The sequence below is a fragment of the Ciona robusta genome, chromosome 2, assembly GCF_009617815.1.
Source record: "Ciona robusta chromosome 2, ASM961781v2".
In the NCBI taxonomy this organism is placed as follows: domain Eukaryota; kingdom Metazoa; phylum Chordata; class Ascidiacea; order Phlebobranchia; family Cionidae; genus Ciona; species Ciona robusta.
The window spans coordinates 7422879-7445890 of NC_143236.1; the positions used below are offsets into that span (position 1 = coordinate 7422879).

The 23012-nt window shown below is 33.9% G+C and overlaps 3 protein-coding genes across 5 annotated transcripts; all 3 read left to right on the forward strand.

Moving 5' to 3' along the window:
- Positions 1–504: 504 nt before the first annotated feature.
- LOC149740752 (hepatocyte growth factor receptor-like) lies at positions 505–12446 on the forward strand. The gene is made up of 18 exons (XM_089871500.1): positions 505–2818; positions 3142–3299; positions 3476–3637; positions 3908–4030; positions 4330–4478; positions 4927–5045; positions 5196–5326; positions 5738–5887; positions 6221–6362; positions 7114–7246; positions 7758–7978; positions 8601–8770; positions 9262–9375; positions 9711–9818; positions 10191–10277; positions 10524–10692; positions 11078–11232; positions 11404–12446. The coding sequence occupies exons 1-18, from the start codon at positions 570–572 to the stop codon at positions 11586–11588; spliced, it is 4725 nt and encodes a 1574-aa protein (XP_089727626.1). The 5' UTR covers positions 505–569; the 3' UTR covers positions 11589–12446.
- Positions 12447–13299: 853 nt separating this feature from the next.
- LOC149740753 (cell cycle control protein 50A-like) lies at positions 13300–15686 on the forward strand. The gene has a single exon (XM_089871528.1). It carries the CDS (start codon positions 13422–13424, stop codon positions 14490–14492), a length of 1071 nt encoding a protein of 356 aa, XP_089727654.1. The 5' UTR covers positions 13300–13421; the 3' UTR covers positions 14493–15686.
- A 4-nt stretch (positions 15687–15690) lies between these two features.
- Positions 15691–22326, forward strand: LOC149740754 (CCR4-NOT transcription complex subunit 2-like). 3 transcript variants are annotated; one of them, XM_089871515.1, is made up of 17 exons: positions 15691–15859; positions 16336–16407; positions 16476–16518; positions 16800–16944; positions 17289–17474; positions 17667–17688; positions 18092–18190; positions 18596–18716; positions 19047–19148; positions 19799–19900; positions 20222–20265; positions 20324–20357; positions 20620–20675; positions 20845–21014; positions 21237–21449; positions 21624–21768; positions 21823–22326. In XM_089871515.1, the coding sequence occupies exons 1-17, from the start codon at positions 15773–15775 to the stop codon at positions 21910–21912; spliced, it is 1731 nt and encodes a 576-aa protein (XP_089727641.1). In that variant the 5' UTR covers positions 15691–15772; the 3' UTR covers positions 21913–22326. The 3 variants fall into 3 exon arrangements, with proteins under 3 accessions (XP_089727641.1, XP_089727642.1, XP_089727643.1); XM_089871516.1 differs by having other exon boundaries at positions 18095–18190; XM_089871517.1 differs by lacking the exon at positions 18092–18190.
- Positions 22327–23012: the final 686 nt, after the last annotated feature.

Below are 23012 nucleotides of genomic sequence, written 5' to 3' on the forward strand. Positions count from 1 at the left end.
TTTGTAATGTTTTATTTGAAACAATTAGTTAAATACCAAAAGTGTTTTTAAAATTGCTAAAAATTAATTGATAAAACTGGTTTTAAATGGGAAATTTGTGCATTTATGTAGCCTACCATTTGTGCAATCCTTCTGAGATAAACAGTAGATATTATTCTATGTGTGTCGTATTATTCGCGGTCTGCTGTCTGGTTCTAAAAATAGAAAGTTTCCAAGCGGTTGAAATAATAAAACAATCTAATCACTGGAGGGCGAGCTAGAGCTGAAATAACTTTAAATAACAGAACCAGCGGAGTCAAATTTCAGTGGGGTGTGTAGTTGTTATGTTGCGGCAAGCCGGATTGTTGAAGCGTGATTCTGAGTCACGTATATCATTTTCATTATAATAAAAACAGTAAGGCTTGTCGAATGTTGCAATAAAACAGTGAGGCTTACCGAGTGCAGTATTTTTAAATTATTTGATATTTATTTGTAAAAAAGTGCAGTTTATATAATATTTTCATACCTTTAAGTTTTAACACTTTATATTTTATTTTAGAAAACTAAAACCATCGTGCCAGAATGTGAAGATGTACCCCGTAATAAATAAATGGATTAAAAATTCAGTTTATATTTTCTTTATTTTTCTGATTTGGTGCCATACAGGAAACTCGTTTATCCGCAACTTCACTGGCGACACCAACTTAAAATCGTTCGTTTGGGATGGAATGTATCAGGTTTTTTATGTTGGGGGAGTCGATACATTGTATCAGACATCACAGAGTTTGGAACTTGAAAACAAATTTGTTTATAACAAAACATCTACAGCAGTACACAACATCCCATGCAATGGACCTGACTGTCAAAATCAGGAAAATGTTATCGAATTGCTCTTAGTGGACACTGATAACCAATTAGTAATATCATGTGGCACAGCCAATGATGGTATGTGTCATCACCACGCCTTGAATAATATTCTTAATGCAGTTGCTGTCACCGGCACTTACAATAATTCAAACCATATTGTAAGTTTATCTGGCAGTACGTATGGGTTGTTGGCACCGGGTCCAGCTGGTAGAAATGTGTTTTATTTTGGAAGAACTATCGATGATAATATTCCTTATGAATATCAACAGTCTGTGTCTAGCAAAGTTTGGAATAGCGAGTTAAATGGGTTTCATCTTACCGAAAATACTACAACACAACATTTAAAACTAGTATCCCATATAACTGTTCATAAAACACATGCGAGAAACTACAAGATTCAGTATAAATATGGCTTCAGCTACAATGGATTTACCTACTTTGTTACCAACCAAAATAAGAACTTAAATGCACCGCGGTTACAAATACGCTTGGTTAGAGTTTGCCAAAGAGATGAAGCTTTTTATAGTTATTCCGAGATTAAAATGTTATGCAAAGGAACAAGAGCAAAATTCAAGTTTAGTAACATACTAGATGCACACCTGACTAAAATCAGTACAGATTGGATAACAAGGAAAAGATTAGATCCAAATATATCAAACCATACCTTTCTTTTTATCCTTGCCAAAGATGAACACAAGCAATCAACCTCTCTGTGTTCATACAGCATGAAAGATATTGAGTTAGAGTTCAAGAAGTCTATAACGGACTGTCAATTTAACCCTAGTCGCGTGGCTGGTCTTGAATTTTTGTACGAAAAGGGAAGTGTTACCAAAAAGTGTTCGTACAAGCCCACAAGTGCACCGGTTACCTTGTGTGCAAGACCAGCTCAGAGAAATACAGTGCACAACATTTATTCTAAGGATCCAGTCCAATCACAGAATGTGCTTATATACCAGAATGAACAAAATGCTCACCTTAGATCAATGACTGTGTTTTCTTTTGGCACCAAGACCGTCTCTGCCATAGGAACTAGTTCCGGCGAGCTCATTTTTTACCACATTGGTGCCTTACGTATCCAGGATATCTTAAATATCACTCTGCAAATATCAAAACATCCAATTGTAAAGGTGGAATACATTGAAGCCAAGCAATTGATTGTTGCTATGGATGAAACATCACTTTATAGTATATCATTGAAAGAGGTGTGCGAGAGCATAACATCATGCAGAGAATGTGTTCGAAACAACTTCCTCTGTGAATATTGCAGCGATGAGATGAAATGTTCTTCCAAGTCCCAATGTCATGGTAATGAAATAAATATTTGTCGTCCAATTATTTTTGATTTTTCTCCAAAATCTGGACCATGGCAGGGCAACACTGTCATTACATTCACGGGAGAAGGCTTAGGTCACAGTACTCCACGGTTTGGTAAAAACACAACATGGAATGTCACTATCGGGGAACTAGGAATTTGCAGTGCTGTTGGGGAAGAATTATACAATCAGTTTCAGTGCTCTACAAATCAGGTTAACTTAACGAATCAAAATATATCTTCCAAGATTTCAATGTTTGTGTATTCACCACTTCCACAAACCAACGTGGGCAAGGAGTATTACCGGATCCAGGGTGTTGCCAACAGTTCAGCGGAATTTTCTTTTTTGGATGTCTTAGTATCCAGCTTCCAACCACATTTTGGTCCAAAATCTGGTGGTACGACTCTTAATATTCGAGGCAAAAATCTTCACACAGGGTCCAACGTTGGGGTTACTGTTGCCGGCATTGACTGTCAAGTGACAGCTAGAAACAGAAATACAATTTTGTGTGTCACAAGTGGGAGCAAAAGGAGTAAACGGGAAATTAATGATGGAAATGTTACAGTTACAATAGATGGGACACAATGGACTGCTGAAGGGACATTCATCTACAAAACGGATCCTCAAATAACCTCACTAAAGATCACCACGTTAAAAAGGTATACACAGTCTAACACAAATGGGTTTTGTTGCATTTTTAAATACATTTCTTGTGGCAGAGCTGATGCGGAATTTTATTAAACTATAATGCAGCGTACTAAGACCATTCTTATATTCTCCATTACAGTGTTTGTTCAATTCACGACAGTTATATAGCTCTTCTTTTTCTTGTAAGGCTGCTTTTAAAGGTGCAGTTGTAATAGTTGTATTTTGACTATGTCTATTTTAAATAGTAGAGATTTTGGATAATACCAAGTTAAAACAAAGCAAGTAATGAAACAGTTTTAAAAATTGAATTTTTAAATTAAATTTATATTGACAGAGGTGGACTTAACGTAAAAGTAGAAGGAAAAAATCTCGATTCAGTTTCGAGCCCAACAGCTGTGATACAAATTTCCGACGTCACACGAGATGTTCCTTGTAAAGTGATGAATAGCAAACACATGAAATTTATCAGCCCAGCATTTCCTGAGGTCTACGGTAAGATTAAACTTAATGTTTGAGGTAGTAAGTGGGCCAATCAATGGTCTATATTCTTTGTTTACTACCAAAAAAGAAGAGAAAATAGATTGAAAAAGTGTCACATTTCCTTTCCTGACTATAAATGTATATATTTTTTTGTATTCAATAATGAATATATTATTCTGTTGTTTTAGATTTGAAACGAACAGTAAAAGGAGTTATTGCTTTCAAGATGGATGGTGTTTCTGAACAATTAGATTACGAAGCTTGTAACGAACCGGTCATTTACTCGTTCAATTCAACCAACCAAGAAGTTAGACACGAGGAAGAAGATGAACTTTCAGTTTTAATATCAGGTAGCACTTTTAAAGATTTGTAATATTTGTTTCTTCCATTGTACCTTTGTTGGCAATTAGCTGCTATGATGAATTAATTTCCATTAATTCTAATTTCTAACAACTAGATTGAATTTAAATTTATTACGTTTAACTTTAATCCATTCCCTTCTTCAGTGATTTGCAAACTGCTTGTTTTATTAGAAAACCTAATGAGTTTGTTAATATTTGTTATTTTCTTGAATAAGATTTTTCTGTTTATCCTTACTCAACACATGTTATAAACTTTAGGTGTTAACTTGCTGCTTGGATGCCAGAAGTCTGATTATACAGTGATGGTGGAAGATATTCCATGTGATTCTATCAACTTTATCTTGGAAAAAGGGAAAAGAGATCAAGATATTATCTGTCTTGGTATGACATTGCCACTATTTACAGTATTGACACAATTGGTTTGTTTTTACTTTTTTTCGTGAGAAAATTTCATCTCAATATTGTAAAAGTAAAGTAAACCGCCAGACAACAATCAAATGTCCATTTTTACATCATTTTTTTCATAGTAATAGACAGTAGACACTGCACATTATCTTATTTGCATTCTTTACCATTTTCTCTATTATTTTCAGTGCAATAGACAATCACTTGCCCTACTTTATAAAACAGAAATATAAAATCAAACTCGTACGCCAAACGAACACATTTTTTACATGTAGTTCCACAAGAAGCACAAGATATAGGAAATCTACTCAATGTAACGGTTCATCTTGGAAGAAACATCCTATACAACCCAGGTGTAATGGACACCACTCCACCACCAAAACCTGTATCAATCGCAGCAATCATTGTGCCTGTACTTCTAGGGGTGAGTCGTAAGTGTGTTGTCTTATAGCACAAGACCAACAATATTATTGCCTCATTCTAGCACAACGTTTCCCAAACTTTTCTAAAAAAACAAGAGGCTTTTCAAGCTCAAAGCTGTTACTGATGGCTATCAGTCTGTCACCATTCTATCATTAACCATGTGTAAAGTAATATAAGCTATGAGCATAAAAGGAATTCAGTGTTTTAGGCTCCAAGTATTTTAATTAAAGTATTTGCCAATTTTTTTCCCAATTAACTACCTGTAACACAACACAATAAAAGCATGAAAGGTATTTTACATTTTAGGCCCCAATTTGACATTTTTTGCTTTTAAAATACCTAAAATTATATATTACATTTTTTCTGTTAGTTTTTTTTTTCTATTTTTACTTTATAAAAAGTTATTTTCTATATTTTTCTTTGTGGTTACCAGAAATTATTCTTTGCAGATAATTGTAATTCTTGTTGTGGTCATGATAATTGTGTGCAAGCGTAGAAATAAGAAAGAAGAGACTGCTGTTGCCTACTCTGCCAATCCTGTGAACAATTACCATGGCAACAGCATAAGGTAATAATATCATCTCATATTTAAACTTTTCTTTCTAGGTGCAAATAATAGTTTAATATAAAAATAATCAAAATTTCTTTCACTCTGTTAGTATTTTCCCTTTGTGTTACTAAGCTTATCCAAGACTTAAACATCATCTTCCACCTCCAGAAACAATGAGCGTCTTCCCCTGATCAGTTCCGCTTCCATCTCAGAGCAACTTTCGCCACAAATCCTCCAAGAGATGAGTTCTGTGTTGATATCACGCAACAAGTTAATGGTTGACAAGGAGAATATTATAGGTAAGTAGGTGAATCTTACTACAACTAGTTATAACCACCAAACCTGGGGTGGAATTTCGTGCACTGCATTAAAAGGAATACCAACGAAAAAAAGTCAAAGAAAGTTTTTTTATAAAAATGTTCAAATGTAATCTAAAGGTTTTCACATGTTTTTTCTAAGATGTTTTGTTTTTTCTAACTTTGACATGTTTTTTAGAGGGTATTTTTGTTTTTACTACTTTTATAACTTTTCGTTTTTTGATAAAAATCAATATACAAATTTGGGATTTTTTACATTTTCGGACCCGATCCCCGAGTCTGGAGCCGAGCACTCTTTACACTGTTTAATGGTACCGGATACTGCATATCTTGTTTATAGTTTATTACGTAATTCTATTGCCGACGTATAAATAAATGCGTACATTTCCACAGGCAAAGGCCATTTTGGGACAGTGTACAATGGTGAATACATCACCTCGGAGATAAGTAAACTGAATGGGAATCCCATTAAAAGAAAAGTGGCGATCAAAACCCTTTCAAAAATTGAAGACACAGAATCTGTGGAAAAGTTTCTTAAAGAAGGTGATTGTCATGATTTAGTTAAATACAGTTAGGTGGGCTTTATTAAGTGGTAAAGGAGGCGACCTCTTTTCACATTGTGCATATATTGCCTAAAAATATTTGTTTAAAACTGATTTATTTTTTTATATTCACATGATTACATGATAGGCTTGATGATCAGCGATTTGCACGCTTGTCATGATTAGTATCATATCACATTTCTATTTTGAGTGCCATTGTTATAACCCTTCGAACTTAAATACTGTTTTATCCCAATTTATTTTCCAATTTATTTTCATTTTTAACTGGTCACAAGATAGTTTTAATGATGAGCGATTTATATTCATATGACAGGTTTAATGATGAGCGATTTTCACGATGAAAACGTCCTCACGCTCATCGGGATCAGTTGGGATGATGACGGAGCTCCAATGGTTGTCCTCCCGTACATGATGCACGGAGATCTACTTCAGTTTATACGAAAACCATCCAACAAGTGAGTGGATTCCTCACTTTCTGAATTTTCTTCTTTTTTTGTTTGTATACAATTAAAAAAGAAAAGCATTTAACTCAATGTTTCTTATTTTTTGGTTCGAATACAGTTGAAAAATAAAAGCTTTTTAACTAATAATTTTTAGTATATTATTAGGTAATTCTGTATGGAAAATATTACCAATTGTAGACATGTGTTTCTATGTAGGCTATCATTTATTTATCAATTTCACACTTGAGTTGTCTACCATCCGTGTTTGTCTACCATGTATGTGACATTACACCATTCATATCAAGTACCTTGTTCCCCTTATGTTATAAATCCCATCCTAGCCGTCAGCCGGTAGTAAATATTAAAAGTCAATAAACCAGTCACATTATGCTGCTGTATTTTCCACATTCTCGGTAGTTTTATGAGTTTCCCTTTCATCCATTTGCTAAATCCTTTTAATAAAGGTTACCAGCCAAGGGAGTAATAGCTAATATTTAACATGGTTGACGTCATTGTTAAGGCAGTGGTTTCCACCTTGTTCTACTTGCCATATGCTTCCTCTGTAACCAATGTGCTTTTAAAAACACCGCAGGTGTAAAAAAATAAAATATCTAAAAAAACAAGTAAAAAAAATCTAAGACTTTGGCCAAAGATAAACATTTGTCTTGCCATTCTAGCATATAGCTTTTCTAGTTGTTCAGTTTCAATTTCCCTATATTTTTGCCCTGTTTTGCTGAAGACCTAACACAATACATCCTCACAGTCCTACAGTAAAGGATCTGGTTGGGTTTGGGTTGCAAGCATGCAAGGGGATGTGTTATCTTGCATCACAACGATTTGTTCATCGAGATTTAGCTGCAAGGAACTGTATGTTGAATGAGACATATGTTGTGAAGGTAAGAATTTGTAGTATAGGGTCTATACTGTTCTTGATTAGTTTTTACGATTCCCTACATTTAAAATGCCTGGATTTAAAATGCCTGGATTTTAGGCACAACGCAAGTTATTGAATTGATGTTTTCATTTGTAGTATGACAATCAAAATCTCATTAACTAATATTTTAAAGTGTCATACCGTTGGTGGGCTTGTAAAAGATAACGTTTTAAACAAGAACTGGAATGCTGATTGTAAAAGTTTGAGCATAATGTGTGTCTTGCATGGTATACAGCCTCTAACTTTCTATTATTTATTTCAAAGTTATTACACAAGAACTGTTCTGTTGATTGTGTCGGTTTGGTTTGAACATAAATGCCCTTACATGGTGTAATGTAAATCTTCTAGCCTTTCTATCAATTATTTCTAATTTACTATTGAATCCCGGCGTACAAATACAGGACTTTCTCCTTAGCCATTTATCAATCCACGCCTACCATATAAGGTCAATTAGTACAGCATCAGTATTGTAGGTGGCAGACTTTGGTTTGGCACGTGATATTTACGAGAAGGAGTATTACAAGCCACACGAACATGCTGGAAGGATGCCTGTTAAGTGGATGGCACTTGAGAGTCTTCAACAGCAAACTTTCACCATCAAGACCGATGTCTGGTCATTTGGTATTTTACTGTGGGAGCTTTTGACTAGAGGTGTCACGCCTTATCCAGATGTGGATGCGTTCGATGTTGTCAAGTATGTGGATGACTCATTAGTTACATTGTTAATATACAATCACTGGCATGAGTTCACTGTCCTGTAGAGTGGTACATATATACCCACTACCACTTGAACCTCAAGAACCAATTTCTTGTAAACTTTGGCTCAGTTTTGTTCATTATTATCCTACATTAATTTTGTGAATATTTAATGACATAAATAATGAATTGGACTTCGTATTAAAAGAGACCAGTGACCGCATTAACACTAATGCATTCCATCATAAATTAACAATGGACAGTTCATTAATGAAAAAAATTCACAATTTATTAGTTCCTTATTTATGAAAGATTTATTTTTATTAAAGTTTTAACACTGTGATAGATTTTTGACATTTATTTATAATTATAACTATAAGAAATGTATTAGCTTGAGAACCTAATTTACAAATATTCTGTTACATCTGTTACCAGGCATAATGTAAATAATCTTTTAATGGTTTATCCGAAAAATTGTAGTTTATTTCCAAAGTTTCTGTGCTCCATTCCTTGATAAAGTCTTGCCAAATGGCAGAAAAATATCGAAAATACACTTTTTTTATACCAGATGATTTGTTAAAAGATTATTTAATAATTGACAAATATATTTCATTTTTTAGCTACATACTTGACGGACGTCGTTTACGTCAGCCACAGTATTGCCCGGATCCTTTGTATGAACTCATGCTCAGTTGTTGGCATCCGTTGCCTGAAACAAGACCAGATTTTGTGACGCTTGTTCGGAAAATTGAGCAAATATATGGAGAAATACATGGGGTGCATTATCCAGGTATTTAAGCATATAATGTACAGTGGAGGAAGATGAGACAACTTTTCATTCTATTTTCTCATTCCATTTAGCAGTAAACAAAGAATATTCAAATAGTTATAAAACCATATCTTTACGACTCCGATAGACCGTAGTTAATTGTTTAAAACAAGATCAGGATATTTAGACATTATGTACTAAAGGTGTCCAGTCTCCCTTCCACCCTACTATAACTCACTTATTGATTAATTTAAAGCTACTGTAATTTAACAGTTAATTGCTTTACTTCCATCTTATTCTTATACTAGATTTTTATATATACATAAATATTAAATATATATATATATAGATTTTTCTATTACCATTTTGACATTACCTTGTGTGAATATGATATTAAAATGTAAATTATAAATTAACATAAGTCAATGTAGCAGTATGTATATTTTCATCATTGCTAGTACCAATAGTCATCTAAATTAAACTGCTGTATAAAAAGTTGCTTGTTACTGCAGGTCTCGATGTGAACTACATTAATGTAATGGATGTTCATCCTTACCCATCACTGGTTCGAACATCTGAAAGCAGAAGCACGGGTGGTAGCATGGTACAAGATGTCTTCAGTCCTGGTCTGTTAAAAAACAATTTCTCACAAAACTTAATCAAATGATTTCATTGCCGCTGTTATTTTGTGGTTTCATATATTTTTCTATTGAGGTTCTTATTTGTTGAAAGTAACTAAAAAATATTTTATCTTAGGCATGGGGGGTTATTGCTTAATTTATCCTAGGGCCCAGTTATATAGTTTTACATACTATGTAATTGTTCATTACAATTATGGTAAAATGGATTTCTATTTTAAAAAAGAGATTTTTATATTTTATTATGACAAAAAGATTTGACATTCAAAAATCAATTTTCTATTTTTTGTTCATATTTAAAAGTTTTCATATTTTCACCCCAGGTCCTCGTACCCCTGTTAGTGGTGGATCATTAGACAGGGGAGGAGTAAGTTCAGTCCCTCCACCTCGTAACCGTGCAATGACTATTGAACAACCTGACCATTCACCAGGTATGCTACTTGTGTGTGGTGTAAAAGCTATATAGTAGGGTGGGGGAAGATAGAACGCCTTTTCCTTGTATTTTCTTGTCCCATTTCGTAGTAAACAAAAAACATTCAAGAACTATAAGCCGTATTTTCACAACTTCCATAGACTGTTAAAACTTGATCGGGATATTTAGTTATTATGTGCCAAAGGTGTCCCCTCTTCCCTCCCCCCACTATATGTTTGCCCCCCCCACTACTATAAAAAAACATACCTTTTGTATCCCACTAGGTCTTATAATGGGTTAGTTATTTTGCACTGAAATAAGTAACCACTTATGCCACTGTAATAATGTTAAAGTATTTTGTTCTATTGTACTATTTATTTTGTATTTTCAGTGTTTTTTAAGTCTCGCACAGTTGATTCTTCACCAGCAATATCTCCACTGACCCGATCATTTGACCATGGAGACGATTTATCCACAGGTATCACATTTGTTTATTTGAACACCTTTTATATAAATAATCATCTTGAAATTATAATTTCTTCTACTTTACTAAATTGGCTTAATGATATAACAGTACACGTTTTCGGTTCAATTCTCTTGTTTCAGATTTTTTACAAAAATGTTTACAGATTTTTTTACAAAAATGTTTACAGATTTTTTACCAAAATGTTTATAGATTTTTTTTGCTAATATTTTCATGTTTTTACAAATCTTTTTATTTCAGATGAAGAAGGTTACCTTCTTCCAAGTCAATCTAAAAAGGGGAAAACCCCTGTACCCCTGGGTAAACTGCGTACTCATCCAAACATGCAAAAAGCAAGTGAAACAGACACAGACGGCTATCTTTTACCACAGAAATCTGTTGAAGAGAAAGAATCTCCTCGTACTCCAAGGTAATTAGGCGGCCTTAATCATTATAAAGATAGTAGCATGTGTGTGGTGACAATTTCTTTTTTCTAATACAATATTAAAAACTCTGTTCACCACATACCAAAGTCTATTCATTCTGTTCTATTTTATTCTATGTGGGTGAGGTACCACAGCATGGCACAGCATGGGTCCTAGCATTTCGGCCAGGTTGGCCCATTACCCCAACACCCGGGGTGCCACTGTATGGACCACACCAGAATTTGGAGCCTGCACCCCAAAGGTAGGCGACAAGGGCTTTACCGTTCTGTCTTACATAACCTTTTAAATAATACATTATGAAAAACTCAGTAAACCAATGTCACCCCACACCAAGTCTCATTCTGTCCTATATGAACTTTTAAATTTCAGGCAATACAGTGAAGCTACACCACCAACACGGCCACGCCCACTCCCACGCACACCTAATCAACCAATTATACCTTCTCCATTGACTAAAACTGGAACAAATGGCACAAACACCCAACCTCTTGTTCTACGTAAAACAAGCAAGACAAGCCCCCCTGGTAAGCTGGCTAAAACAATTTACCGCAGAAAACACTTTGTTCATTATTTAGGTTTTACTAATTTTAGGTTAATAATAAACCATTAAGCACCGAAAACATTTTGTTAATTACTTAGGTTTAATAAATACAAAGTCATTTTGCTCGACAGTAAATAATCAACTTTATTTTTAGGTGCAAACTTGGACAATATCACATACTTTGAATCTCCGTTAAGTGAACCTTCTGCTGAAAATAACCGCAACAGGTCTGCCACCGACCCAATTAGTCCTTCCTACATCCCTATGAGCAACAATGGAGCTACTGCCGAATCACCGAAAATGTATCTTCCTATGCGTTCCAACACAGTCAATACTTGACCAGAGTCACAAGCATATTCTACTGCTTGAAGTTGGGCATATTTTGGAGGAATGGTGGGAATATGAAACTGTTTTGATTTGATGTATCTTTGAGGACACACTGCCCAAAACACAGCTGCAAGAATGTTGTTCTGACTTCATGTGTCTCCACAGATGCAGTGTGAGTTAGTAGTAACGTTTTGTACATTTTTATAGATGCAAGGTGCTCTGTGGTACTTTATGATATTAGCTTTCAAACTAACCTATCAACATGTATTGTAATGTATTTCATTGTCTTTTTTACGAATTTTAAACACATATGCTGTAAATTTAACGAGAAAATCACTTCACATACAATCCTTTTTATACATGAATTTACTCTTTAATAATGTAAAGACTTCACTTATGCCTTCCAATTCATTTATTTCAATTAAAATTATAGTTTCTGTTCAGTTTTGGTGCAGTAAAATTTCAAATTTTATTTTATAATCGATTGTGTTAGCTCTACGAGATTTGTACTAAAAGTAGAGGTGCATTTTAATACCTTTTCATGGGAAATCTTCTGTATAGTTGGTTTACTGGCTTGTGTTAGCATGTGCAATTGAAATAGTCAATGAAAATTTTATAAATGCACTTTTACAATTTTTGAATCATAATTTGTCTTCATTTGCTGTGTTACGGTGCTGTCCGGTGTTAATTATTCATATTAAGCAATAGTTAGTTGCAACAAAAACTTGTGCTTTGTGTATGTATGTATATATATGAAAATTATTAATTAGTTATTTAAAATTATTTATAATTTGTTTGTTGTTGCTACAAGTATTGTAGAAAACACTCTTTTTCATAACTTAACAAATAAAAACAATTAATTTTCGAAAAGCTTTCATTAATTTTTTACTAAACAGTACTATAGACATGTTTCCACTTCTGTTAGTTTTTATTGCTTCACAACTGCTGATGGTTTAAGTTAGAGATTACAAGTTAAAGTCAACGTTATAATTTGATTCTGTGCTTTTAATATTTCATTTGAATTCTGGTATTTTACATTTTGAGAAATTTTCACCCATCTGATCATAGTAAAGTAAAAGGGCAAACAGATTATTATGTGTAAATTTGTGCAAAACAACTAATCAGAAAGATCACCTATAAAAGCTGAAACTAGGGTATTCGTTTATAAGAGGATTACCATGTGTGGAAAAATGTTATTGTCGTAAATGTGTATATATGATAATCTTTAATCGTCGTCAAAACGAACCAACATCCTGCTTTTCAACAATTTGGTTGGCAAAATCTTATGATAAATTTCACTTCCCGCAATCCGCTTGGCGGTTAATTCAGTTCATAAGTCGCTAATTCAGATGCGAGCTCCACCGCTATTGTTGCTAGATTGATTATTTAGAACTTATTTTAATATGCATATGAAAAATACTTTAATTTTATAATTATAAATTTTTAATTTATGCGAATAAATAACATTTTGCGTTGAACTATTTCCTGCAACTTAAAAATTCAACAATATTTTTGGCTTGTTTTTGAATAACAAACGCCAAAAACCGTTCTTGTATCTACTTTTATGTGCAAACCAGGTCAATTTTGTAAGTTCAGGTGAATACATTTGTATATATTGTCGTCATTTTTAATGAACTTACATTCTGCTTTTAAACTTAGTCTATTTTGTTAACTTATGATACAATCGAAGGAGATTATAACTAATTTTATAACTAATAACTGGTACTTATGCTGAAAAAGTTAAAATACAACTACAAGCAGTTACAGTTGTTTATTTTTTAGAATTGATAGTTACAGAAGATTAGATATTGTGTTGTGTTTCTTCGTTTTTTCTGGGCTGAGGATATGAGACAATCAAGCTACAACATTGAGTCTGCCAGTGTTACTGGATTAGATGAACCTGAAGACTCTAAAAAGCCAGACAATACAGCATTTAAGCAGCAACGTCTTCCTGCTTGGCAGCCAATCTTAACACCAAAATCGGTTCTGCCGACATTCTTTATTATCTCTTTTATCTTCATTCCAATAGGTGCGGTTCTTTTTACAACATCAGATGGTGTTCGAGAGGACTTTGTTGATTACACCCATTGCACTAATTCTCTTGTACCGAATGAAACTTGTGCTTCTCTACGAGAAAATCGCACAAGAATGAATGAACCGTGTACTTGTGTTGTCAACATAACTTTGAATACTCCGATGACTGGAAATATTTACATGTACTACGGTTTAAACAACTTTTTCCAGAATCACCGAAGATATGTCAAATCTCGCGACGACAACCAACTTGTTGGAACGCATGTCACCAACACTTCAATCAGTAAAGATTGCACCCCATACCGTACAGATACTGTCAATGGATATCAGGCTCCAATTGCCCCTTGTGGTGCGATAGCTAACAGCTTCTTTAATGATAGCTTTACTCTCCAGCAAGAAGAAGGAAACACTGTTAACTATTTGACAACCGGCATCTCTTGGTATACTGATCACACAGTAAAGTTTAACAACCCTTTCCCTTCAAATAACTTAACAGCTGCATTCAGTACTTACACAAAACCAAAATTCTGGAATAGATACGTACAGGACTTGGACACCAGCAACATCAATAACAATGGCTACAAAAACGAAGCTCTTGAAGTATGGATGCGAACAGCGGCTTTTCCGAAGTTCCGGAAACTCTATGGGCGTCTTGTGAACACCAACTTACCAAGTGGAACCTACAGTCTGGAAATTAATTACAACTATCCAGTTACTGCTTTTGGTGGGAGGAAACGCTTCATCATTTCAACAACTAGTTGGATGGGAGGAAAAAACAACTTTCTTGGAATTGCTTACATTGTTGTTGGTTGTTGTAGTTTTGTTGTGGGAGTTGCTTTGTGTATCATTCACTTTATTACCCGGCATAAGAATGTGGAATAGATTGTTTAAATGATTTCAAACAAATGATAAAAAGTAATATTGGTTGTAATTGTATCCAATTATTGTTAAAAATGTTTGTGTAAATACTTAGATATTTATGATGTTGTCTAGCTTTACTTTTCCAAGAAATGAGCATCTTATAAATGTAGTTGCAGTCAATTCATAACATGCACCAATGAGAGGTTGTCTTTCTCGAACAGATATGGGTACCATATAACTACGGTCTTAATGTGAATGAAGTTTTTATAATATTAATGTAGCTATGAGCAAATGCTGTTTAATTAACTATTCTTGTATATTTAGTCTTAATTATACAAGTGTTTGTAACAGTGATCCTGTGTGTTGCTGACTATTGGCATTTATAGATTTAATTGAGTAATTGCTGTCAGAGCCAGTCATACTGTCAATTACTTGTATATTTACTGCTATTTCAGTTGGAAATTGCCATATTTAATATTGTAGGTTGTGTAATCATGCTGTTTTAATGTTATACCACCTGGTTTGTAATCCCACAGTCCAGGTGCACAATATGAATTGATTTTAACTAATACAATACGTGCACCTGTCTATTCATGTTTGCATGGATTTTATGTAAAAATGAATGCATTGTTTAATGCTTATATTCCAGTTAGTGCGTAAGTGCTTATTAGAATTCTTTGCTTTTTATATAAATACTCTTAAACGCAATAACTCTTTTTAATTTTAAAAGATAGTCCCTTTATTTTGAAACATAACTTCTTTTAGTTATTTTTCAAGTATAGGCCTATAATATATATAGGTTATTGTTTTTATCTCCTGCTTGAAATTGTTGGTAAAGTCTGCCACAAATTTGTGTTTTTTGGTATGAGGTGCATTCCATACATTATAATTATCACTGAAATTTGAGTAGTTGAAAATTATAATTTTTGGCAATATATTGAATAATTCATTAGCTACAATATCCTTATATCTGCTTTAACTTTTGCGTCTTACTTCAACATACTCGAAAGTAATATCACATGTAAATTGTTTCAATTGATCTTTAATAACCATCAAAGTTATAAAGTTAATGTAGTAACTTTCCATATCCACTCAAATGTGCAGCTGAATTAACATAGCTTATTCAAGTATGTTTCTATTAAATGTTAGGAACTTATCTTTTTTTTCCATGCCACTATTTACGTTTTTCACTTAATTTCTATTATTCACTTTAGATTACATAAGTAAGTGAATAAATCCGCTGCCTGAGCCTACGTAGCGCAGCTCCTAATTTTCCTGACATCCTTGTCACGAATTCTCTGATGGTGAATGACAGGAACCAAGTTTCCGCTCAGGAAGTTGATATCATGTTCAACTCCAATGTTGGGACGCCAAAGAAAAACAAGCTGGTAATTTTTCTGCTAAAAATGGATATTACATCTATGTATATCATGTATTAAAGTAACCTACTAGACTAGTTGTAATTTGAGTCGTTTCTGTTTGTGTACATTTATTCAGCATGTTTTTATTAAAAACACAACTTAAATAATGCCTTGTATTCAGATTCTGTTACTTGTTCTACCAGGCATAATGTAAATAATCTTTCATTGGCTCATCTGGTATGGAAGAAAAAATATTTTTGACATTTCCGATGCTCTACATTCCCCAATGAAGTCTTGGCAGATGCCAGCATAACATGGAAAATACACAACGTTTTTAATTTTTTATACCAGATGAGCTGCTTAAAGATTATTTATAACAGCTTTTGCTGTCCAACAGTCATTGGTCCAGCAGTCCTAATTTCTAACAAAAGTTGGAGATCATACGCATCCTGAATCATTGGTGTCATCCTATCTACCTAAATTATGACCTCTTTTTATTTTAGCCGTTCGGAAATGAAGAAAGTGATTTTGATGTGTCAACCTATTTCAACCAAGGTTCTAGTGGTGTAGCAGAAGTAAGTGTCCTAGACTTATAGTTATATTACCTCATTATTGAATAAATTATAAAATATTTTACTTTCAGATGCTGGGACAGTCTCATTACCAATCTTTCTATGGACAACAACGTAAATGCATTTTTTCTCAATACAATTTATTATATATGCAACAGCCTATGTCATTATTATACATTGATGATATACTAATTAAATTATTTGTTAGTAAACATGTCGTTAAATTTCATTATTTTTGAATCTTTTTTATTTTAATTCAGTTTTACAAAAAAATCCATTTTTTTTAAAACTATATATATATATATATATTATAATTTAATTATATAGATGAAAACTATTTAGAGAAAAATGATCCATCTCTGTGTTTTAAATAAATTAAATTTGAATACCGACAGGTTCCCTAATAGAAGGTGGTGGCACCAGTGGTGTGGGTACGAGACCAACTGCAGGACAGCAAACCTTTGGGAGAAGTATGTCCATTCCAGCGGGTCATATTACTCCTACTAGTTCGGAAAACTCCACCCAAGTAAACCAGAGCAGGTAAGAGCATTTGGGCTAATGTAATTGAGTCAGGGATAGTTAGTTGATTGAACAAAATGCAGAAAATTCTAGAGTAGCCCTTCCTACCCTGCTTCCCTGGGTTTGGTGCATGTTGGTACTCCATTGCTTACCAGTGTAATATTATTATGGATGTGTGAGCAAATATAATTTCAAAAAAAAGATATAATATACTATAATTATTTTTTAAAAGGAAGGTATGAAGACCGCCAAATAAATATTTTTTAACAGGGGTATTAAGAACCCCCCCAAAACCCCCTGGCTGTGTCACTGCTTACACTAACTGTCTTACTTCTACACAAACCTAAACATTATTCCTGTGACAGGGGCATCCTGCCAATGAACCGGAACTCTATCCCCAACATCCAGATGCCGACCAGTGGCATTGGGACGAACAACAGCATCGCTCCCCGACCGGGTATGCCGAGCCCCACAAGAGGGATCTCACCCATCGATATGTTTTCGATGAAACCTCCCGGTAATCGTCCGATTAACACAGCAGCAATATCAAGGTAAATATGTAAAGATTTTTCAAACACTTATTCATTTATTTATTTGGTTTTTATGGATTTCATTTGACACACCACGCTGTTAGATATTCATCATAATAGTTTAACAAAGTTTTACATATCTTTTACCATTTATGTAATTAATTCACTTACCTTCGGATACATATATTCAAAACACCTGAACTTTTTTTTCAGAAATCATTCCTTTACAACTCAGGTGAGTCTTATTTTATTATATGTTATGTTTAAAAAAAACTTTTTCTGGTTCATGAGAATACTTTGGCCCAAGCAAAGATGCATAGAATGATGTTTCATTTATATATGTTTGTTATCAGCAAATTCAATATATTACCTGTTCCATTGGTTTGGATAGTCGGAAAGCTTTTATGTCTGGTGAAAATGAACTTAGCCTACTTAAAAGCATCTGGTTTCTGTTTTCTTACTTACAGTTAAAACAACCAATAATGTGTTAAGCCAACTTTAAACCACAGTGAGAACTAGCACCAAAGTATTCCTTGTAGTAAGTTGAATTAAAAAACCCAAAGTTTCCTAGAAGTGTAATGAGATACATAAGTTATGCAACGCAGCACTTTTACTGTATGTTGTCGTTTCTTCGATAGCAGGCGATGCAAGTCGATCCACTCAGTTCATTACGAAGTTTATTGCAAGAAACAAACGAAAGAAAGCAACAACAACTCAGTCTATGTCTTACACATTCGGTAAAGTCAGTACCAGTGCTTATTAAGGGTCTCCCCTTGCATGTTTTAAAACCTGGGTACACAGATAATGCCAGAAAGGACAGGTTACATTATGTTCTCGCTTGCAAGCGTATACAGCACATTATACAATCAATTTAAAGCATGTAGTAAAAAGATTATTAGAATTAATCTAGAAGAGGTGTGCATCATCAGTGTAAACTTGTAGCAAAAGAAGAAAGCAAATTATAATCTATTAGAAAATAATTTTATTACAAAATTCCCAATGAGAGAGTTACTTATATCAAAAATTTCGTTTTAAATTTTTTTATGATAAAAATTTCTTTTCAATCATTTTAGATCTTAAAAACTTTGCGAGTAAAATTGATATTAACATTTTTTGGTGTTCTAACCTGTTGAATATTGTAGTCAATAAGTGCGATTGGAAGTGAGAGTATATCTCAACTCCGGCAACAACAACAACAACAGAACAACCTTAGTCAAGGGGGAATCTCATCACCAGCTTCCTCAATGGGAATTCCTGGTTTAAGTAAGTAGCTGAAAATGGTTAGTGCTAGGAAATATTAGTGCTTTTTGAAAAAAAAATTTTGGAGTGAATTTCCAGTGGCCACATGCTTTAGAGCTGTAATAGCATTAAGAAGGCTAAACCATACAAACTTTTTGAAAATTGTATTAATAAAACGGAAACATTTAATTTCTTTGTTGTGTAATGTATCTAATTATGTTTAATTTTATTAGATGCTCGACTTGAATGTACATTGTATTAATTCTTGTTGTAAATATTTGTTTCTTGGTAGAGGAGTAGTTTTTTTAACTGCTAGGCATAGGTGTAATTTTTTAACTGTTTTCGTTTGGACAGATCCATTTAATCTCGATCAGTCTGAGTTTCCAGCATTGGCGCAACGGACGAGGCCAATTGGTTCCCACCCTTCTTCCACCAACAACAGCAAAACCCCATATGGTATTTATTGTTATATTACTATTATTGTTATGAGGAAGTGCATTGTTGATTCTGTCACGGTTTTGTATATGTGTGTGTGTATGTAATGCCTATCGTTTGCTATAAGCATAACAAAAAGGTTTACATCTGTATTGCGTAAATTAACAATACGTAAACAGAAGATGAAAATATTTCTTATTTTATCGTCAATTATATCTATTGGTGACTTTTTAAGACTGTCACATAAGATTTACTGGTGTATTGGTTCAATCAATGTATATTTCTCCTTGTGGTATGTAGTTTGGCCCAGTTACCTCATGTGACTCTATGTCATGAGATATAGAGGAAAGGCATTGTTAAAAATGTTCTCCCTTTGTGTAATATAAACACGAGATAACGTGCCCTTCTACTTTATTTCCACGCCTTATTAAACAAACAACTTTGAGTTTGTATTCCAAGTAGATTTCGCAATTTTAACATTTTTGTATAAAATTACATTATTAATCTGGCCTTTAGAAAACATTGCCTCAATCTTAATAAATCACTCTAGTACCTTTGAAGTGATTTTCAATACACTCTAGCACGGAAGCATCTAGTGCTTAAGCTTTTTTTCATTTAGGCTCTATTATAATTTTATGATGTTTTAATTTTATTTTATTCCTTGTTTCTAGGAATGCTAAGTAAGCAAAATGAAAATACAGAATTCCAAATTCACAATGAAGACTTCCCAGCTCTGCCTGGAGCAGCAGCCATGAATGTTATGAAAGCAGTCTGTAAGTTCCGCTTCTTGTTTGTTTACTCAACAGAGCCACTCTTTTATTGTACTCAAATATGAAACTGTATATTGCACATATGCCAATACTGTGTGTTTAAATAGGCTTATTGAATAGATGTTTGTAGCATTGCTTGTACTACAGTTCTTTTTTTATAAACATAAATGTTTGCCTATTCTTGTTTTTTAACAAATTCAATTTAATTGTTTTTTAACATATTCATTTTACTCGTTTTTAACATATTCAATTTTATTGTATTTTAACATATTCATTTTTTTACTTCTGACATCACCAATCTGATTATCTCATCTTTTTCTTTAGTTCCCGAACAGGATGGGAGAGGCGACGAGTCTAATACAAAATTTGTGAGTTTAGTTGTATCCTTGTTATATTTCAAATGTCAACCATTATTTTTTCCACCAGAATCCACTTGGGAGTTTACAACTTGGGGGCCATGGTAAGATTTTTTTGTGGTTTTAACAATTATACCATAATTTCTTCGAAAATGATAGCAAAGATCATGTTATTTAAATATGAAGATAAGTGAATCAACAGTGAAACAACCGTTAACATGTTATGGTTAAACAGTGTGGGAAAGAGTGTCAAGTAAAATGTGGCTGTTGCACCCATTTTTTGTATTTTACCTAATAAAACAGTCACCCTATTTGTATTTATGTTAGTAATGTGAACATTTTGTATAACAAATTTAATGTTTTCAGTTACTGTGGACAAATCAACCCACAAACCACCGAGTAACCAACAGAAAGGAATCCAGGTAAGGTTACCCACTTGTAAAATTAAAAATTAACATATGCTATAAAGTGAACAAAGTATGTTCTGTTGTAAATAGATAACTGAAAAAAAACTAACACTGTTGTAATGAGGTTTATGTTGGTACTGTATGTCATTTCAAATAGATGTAACTTTTTTTGTCTGTACACCAGGTACAAGCAGACAATTCTATCAAGCACATCCCTAATTCCATGCTGGTGGACCAGTATGGCATAGTGGGGTTGTTTGCTTTTATTAAAGCAGCGGAAACTGACCCAACTTTGGTTCACCTTGCGTTGGGTAACGATCTCACAACCCTTGGTCTAAATCTTAACTCGCCAGAGTAAGTATTTGGTGCCGTATTTATGAATGGATGTAACTGACTTTATCCTTGTCCCATTTTGATAATAATGAATGTGTGTGTGTGTCCAGAAAAAAAACGGTTGTTATAACAGGGGTGTTCAAACACCTCGTGCCAGCTTACGAGTTACCATGTATGTTACTTTTTGGGTGATTATGTATGGCATATTCCTTACTGTTATTTTCTAACTGTATCTTTATTCAGCAACCTGTATCACAAATTCCAATCACCATTCTCAAGACAGCCGTGCCGGTTGCAAGATATTGACTTCTTTGTTCCAAGTGAATATCTGACCAACGCCCACATACGAGATAAGCTGGCACCAATTAAACTGAACAGATATGGGGAAGACCTTTTGTTCTTTGTGTTTTATTCTAACCCAGGGGATGTGCTACAACTGGCAGCAGCTGCTGAACTGTAAGTGGAAGCATTAACCAGTAAACATGTTTTAGTATACATTTTGTTAGGGTTTACCACATGGTACAAGGTATACTATTCTTCTCAGTGTATTACATGATGATTGTTTGTACAATCTAGGAGGCTTGAGACATAAATGCAACACTTTTCAATAACAGGTGTATGAAATTTTAGATATAACCGAGATTGGAGATACCATAAAGAAGAGCGAATTTGGATCACTCGAGCTCCTGGTATCGATCCAAGAATGAAAACAAGTACCTATGAGCAGGGAACGTATTATTATTTTGACTGTCAAAATTGGAGAAAAGTAGCGAAGGTAGGTCCCCCCCCCCCTTTAAGTAGGATTTTCTAAATTTCAATATCCTAACAGGAATTCCACCTGGAGTATGAGAAGTTAGAAGAGCGACCACACCTCCCCAATCTAATATCGTTACACTTTAACCCTGCCCAACATGGGTAGCACCTCATAAGTGCCGACGAAGCCATTCAAGAAGTGGGGAATTTTTCACCAACCATACCACTGCCCATGTTAATCTAATACGCAGCGTCGATAGTTTGATCCTGTGTGCAATTTAACTATAGTATCGTTTGAACTATCGCAAGTTACGTTTGACGTACTTTACCTACATTTCGCTAAGCTATTTCGGCAAACAATCTTTAAAGGTTAGCAATGTTCAATTGATGTTTCTGCAGTACAACTATCAAATTTCCCTCTTTGCATGGCTTCCTCGGCTATAAAGGCGCACAATATTTTGACAACTAATTTTGGCCGCTTCTTTTTTCCTATGCGCTTCTCAGAGCGATATTTTTTGAGACACAGAGTCTTTGCGCGTTTTCGTCGCAAGACGTTCTAATAAAATATCAATGAAGTATGTTCTGTTGTTTGAAAGACAAATATGATGTATAACGATCGGACTCGGTATATAAAGACATTTTAACAAATTGGCTTAAAGTATAATAAATAGCCTAATGCGAAAAGAAAAATAAAATGTATAATGTACGTGAATTATATAACTGATTTGGGTTTAAACTTTACATTTTTTAAGATTTTTAGTGGTATACGCACTTCGCAAACACTAGTTTAAATTTATACGGGCATTAGCTTACGTGGTATCCGATTTTATGCAGAACATATATAGCCGACGACCCGTTGTTGAAGGACAAATTAAAAGTTTGACACGCTGTTTCCTTTGTGTTTAAAATGTAAAGAAAAGTTTTTGTTTACAATATTATTATGTTAGAATCAAAATAAACGCCTGGATGTTCAAACAAGGCTCAAATTTAATCAAACCAGTTTTAGGTAATTAGTCTCAAAGCAGCCTAGTCTGATATTTTGAATGGAATTGTGGGAAATTATGACCTCATTTCCTACTACGACTTACGCCATATATCAATGAAAAGTTCGTTAATAAATACTTGAACGCTGTAATGCCTCAATTAATCGACAAATTTGCTGAAATTCGTTTTGTTTTTATTGTTGGTGCAGTGAGTTAGTTACTGCCGCGACGTCCTGTCTTGAGACGATCGGCTGCGTATTCCATTTCTTGCCTGCATCATCAG

What these genes read in the sequence shown, in the direction of transcription:
- LOC149740752 (XM_089871500.1), top strand. Translation starts at nt 570, where the DNA reads ATGTACCCCGTAATAAATAAATGGATTAAAAATTCAGTTTATATTTTC. An exon ending in TCAAGATATTATCTGTCTTG is followed by an intron (nt 4,031 to 4,329) that starts GTATGACATTGC and finishes TTTTACATGTAG; the next exon opens with TTCCACAAGAAGCACAAGAT. An exon ending in AAGCAAGACAAGCCCCCCTG is followed by an intron (nt 11,233 to 11,403) that starts GTAAGCTGGCTA and finishes CTTTATTTTTAG; the next exon opens with GTGCAAACTTGGACAATATC.
- LOC149740754 (XM_089871515.1), top strand. Translation starts at nt 15,773, where the DNA reads ATGGTGAATGACAGGAACCAAGTTTCCGCTCAGGAAGTTGATATCATG. An exon ending in GTTCTAGTGGTGTAGCAGAA is followed by an intron (nt 16,408 to 16,475) that starts GTAAGTGTCCTA and finishes TTTTACTTTCAG; the next exon opens with ATGCTGGGACAGTCTCATTA. An exon ending in GAATGTTATGAAAGCAGTCT is followed by an intron (nt 19,901 to 20,221) that starts GTAAGTTCCGCT and finishes CTTTTTCTTTAG; the next exon opens with TTCCCGAACAGGATGGGAGA.
- LOC149740753 (XM_089871528.1), top strand. Translation starts at nt 13,422, where the DNA reads ATGAGACAATCAAGCTACAACATTGAGTCTGCCAGTGTTACTGGATTA.